This window comes from Cariama cristata, unplaced genomic scaffold (assembly GCF_000690535.1).
Source record: "Cariama cristata isolate BGI_N322 unplaced genomic scaffold, ASM69053v1 scaffold9413, whole genome shotgun sequence".
In the NCBI taxonomy this organism is placed as follows: domain Eukaryota; kingdom Metazoa; phylum Chordata; class Aves; order Cariamiformes; family Cariamidae; genus Cariama; species Cariama cristata.
Window position 1 is genome coordinate 27,814 of NW_009610319.1, and position 3,594 is coordinate 31,407.

The following is a 3,594-nucleotide window of genomic DNA, read 5'->3' on the forward strand; positions in this document are numbered from 1 at the left end:
AGAGGCTGTATTATAACTTAAAGGCTCTCTTGTCACTCTGTAAACACTACCTTGGGCAGCATGTATGTGAAACTGTCTAAATATGCTGTTAATAATCTCTCTCCCTCATTGCTTTATAGCAAACACTTTTTTTTTTTGTTTCCCCTAGGGTAGTCTACAATGAAGTCGTACAGACTGCTAAATATTACATGAGAGATGTGACTGCTGTTGAATCTGCATGGCTCTTGGAACTGGCGCCTCATTTTTACCAGCAAGGAACGGTACGGAATCGGCATAAAGCCCAAACGGTACCATTGCTGTGTTAGCAGCTCTTGTATCTGAACTTTTTAAGTGTTTATGTTTTGTTGTTATCTGTTTAATGGTACAAAAATGTATTTGGTTTAGTTCATTGTAGTCATTTTAATATAAAGAAAAAGGATAATAAATTGATATATGAAAGCTTTTTCCCTATTGTCCAACCAACAGATGTGATCTCAAAGTTACAAAATAGTGTATCACTCTGGTAAATGAAGCCTTCAACCATTTAATGCTTGAATATAGGCACTTGGTGGCAGTTCTCTGAGCAGCACCATAGCTAGGCAGTGGTCGTACTTGCACAATAATTTTAGAGGAGTCTTTGCATGCTTTGCAAATGTTTGTGCAAATCCTGAGCTCTTTTTTGAGCATTAATTATGCTTACCGTGAAGAGAAAATCAACTCTGATCTGTTCAAACTTAAAATGGCAAAGAACAGCTGCTATTTGTGCAAACCTTTATTGCAAATTCTGTTGTGTGTGATATACATACCTTGTCTTTACAAGTATCTTTTAGTAGTCATCACCATCCTATATCAACTCAGTCTCATGTGAATCCATCAATCTGGACTGACTCGCTGGTCATTCCGAGAACTGGATTGGTATTAAATATTTATCTAAATGCTAGTTATCCTGGAGCTGTTGATACCACATTGAATGTAAATACCGTACAGGCAAGGTTACCAAATTGATCTTGCATCTGAATTTCCCATGGGAGATTAATAACTACTGAGCTTTATATTCTAAATTAGTAAAGTATTTCCAAAATACTGAGTGAAAAAACACACTTGCGTATCAGACCTATGCAAAACAAGAGATCTGTTCATGTATACGAGCAGCCATGTTGCAAAAATTACTGTTTCTGATTCGTACATCTGCTACACTATTTGACTTTTCTGAGAATCTGATGTTAGTTTTCTTTCACTTCCTGGATTTTTGGAAAAAAGAAAAACACTGTGGTGCATGGAGCATCTTAGGCCATACCTTTGTGGTTACAGTGTACAATGGCATTGGCCTCTGTTCATGTAATTGACTTGAGAGTGTTGGGTTGGGTTTTTTTATGTTGAGCTTAGATAATTCATCTCAGTTATCCAGACACTCACCATCTATAAATGCACTTATTAAGTATCTGAATATTTTCTGCCTTTTTTTCCATAGCATGTTTGACAAAGGCAGTAATGACCCCTGCGAGTTAGTCCTTTGAGTCTTTAGCTGCTGTTAGACATTCTGCAAGCATGGTGTAAAAACGAGATGAGCCAGTGTTGCAGTTGTATCAAATCTGTTCCTGGAATAATTAGTCCTTTTGACTCATGTATTTACATGTTGTACCATCCGATACACAACATAACATCCCATTACGATATGACTTCTCCACGGGCTAAAGTTTGGGGTGAGGTTTTCCTTTAGGTAGGTGGTGTTGGGAAATGTGACTCAATGTCTTGTTCAGGCAAAACTTGAATTGCTTTTTGTAAGTGAAGATGACTTGTCTTGAATTGTGCTACCTACCTGACTGAGAGAACGTGTCTTTCAAGGTAGTACTACTACTGTTGTACATATTCTATGAAATTACATTAGAACCTAATTTTTACCATTGCCGTCCTTTTGATTTGATGGAGGTGAACTCAGTTTGCAGTATGACCTAAGCTTTGCTTTCATCCTAAAATAAATGGAAGCTCTGGAGGATAGTGCTGGTTTTGAGGAAAATTATCTTTTCCAGTTTGGTCAGTTATCCTTATCAGCCAAAAGGCTTGGGTGTCTTTATGAAATGTTTTAAAATTAGAAATATTCCTGTTTTGTAAAGCTTTGAATTATACATGTAAATTTTGAATAAGCAAGCCATTGCAAAACACAGAAATTTGTGCTAACTTACAGACATTCAGACCCTTTTTCTACTGAAGGATATATCTTCGTGCATATTAAGATATTCCTGAAATAAGAGAATTTTTTATTCCTGTATCAAGTTAAAACCAAATTACAACTGAATAGGATTCTGTGTTAAAAGATGTTCTTCTACAGCTTGATCATGATCTCAGTCAGTTATGTATCATTCCAAATTTTGCAGGACTTCACGTTTCCATTCCACGTTTTTGTAGGCCTTTAAGAGCATAGGGGTTCAAAGGTCCAATGCAACTACATGTGCAGTGTTAATACATCGGTCAAAATCTTGTACTTGATGTACGTACTCCTAGTGTTTGTGCAGACGTATTGTTGGGAGCACATGTGTCTTTCTGTGCATTTTTACATGGTGACAACTTGCTTCCAGTGGGAAATTGTTCCTATGCTTGCAGTTAGTACAGAAGTACTAGAAGATGATATTTTATACCAAGCCAGAATATCGCTTTGGGATATGTGTGTTTTTTTCGATTTCATAGGTTTATTTTAGCTATGTCAGTTACAGGCAGAGCTTGGGAAGGGCGGTCTTTGATATTTGTATAAGAATTTGTTTAATTTGGGATTAAAGACTGAAAGCATTCTAGTTGAACCTTTTTCTAATTGTGGTGTATGTTCTAAGCAGTTTTTCTTTTCTTTTCTTTTCTTGCAGCATCTTTCCTTGAAAGCAAAAAGGGTTAAAGTAGATGACCACTGATTTGAGATGACATCAGACACAGAACCTACCAGTGATTTCAAGCTGGCTACAGTCCATTCAGCAGCCAGTTCATTAGCAATTTGATCTTACATCAACTTAAATGTTTAAATGCCTGCCAGGGGTTTATGCATGACCAGTACATTGTAAACCTATGTAGAGCTTGCATTGTGGACATTTTATTCTTTGCCTACTTGACAACTGTTGTTAATCTGAGCATGTTGCTCCTTTTAAATAGGTAGAAAAACAATTTAAAAAGTAAGAGGACATACAGGACCACAAAAAACTGAAACCTTCAAGAAGGAAACTGATTTCCTGGAGTGGTATGGCTGCCTTATGAGAGTGGGGAATAGGGTACCCTGCCTCCTATTACCTGGAGCACTGTGACTACTACCGGCCAAACTGAGACTGACTCCTGACAGCAGGAGCTCAGGGCGATGAACTAGCACTTGAAATGCAAGGGGCTGCTGTGGAGACATCGATTTCGTGTTGGACCATCCCAAACTGGTGCAGCTTGTGCTCCCAAGCAGTAAAAGTCTCCTGCCTGATGTTGAGCTGCCCCTGGATCCCTATGCTGTAACAGTCCTTCTGTAGGTAACATTGTATTAAAACATCTTGTTTTTGTATATGAGAGTTACTGTTTGGGGAGGGGGAGGAAGAGTAGCTCAGTATTTTTAAGAAGGATTAATTTTTTGCTCAGTCGGGGGACTATATGCTT

At 37.9% G+C, this 3,594-nt stretch overlaps 1 protein-coding gene across 1 annotated transcript in view; it reads left to right on the plus strand.

Moving 5' to 3' along the window:
* The window catches only part of LOC104159838 (probable ATP-dependent RNA helicase DHX35), a gene marked incomplete at its 5' end in the record, with an annotated part of 28,825 nt that extends 25,750 nt beyond the window's left edge, over positions 1-3,075 (plus strand). The window contains 2 exon segments of the mRNA XM_009697849.1: positions 149-260; positions 2,835-3,075. Coding sequence (XP_009696151.1) covers positions 149-260; positions 2,835-2,879 — 157 coding nt within the window.
* Positions 3,076-3,594: the final 519 nt, after the last annotated feature.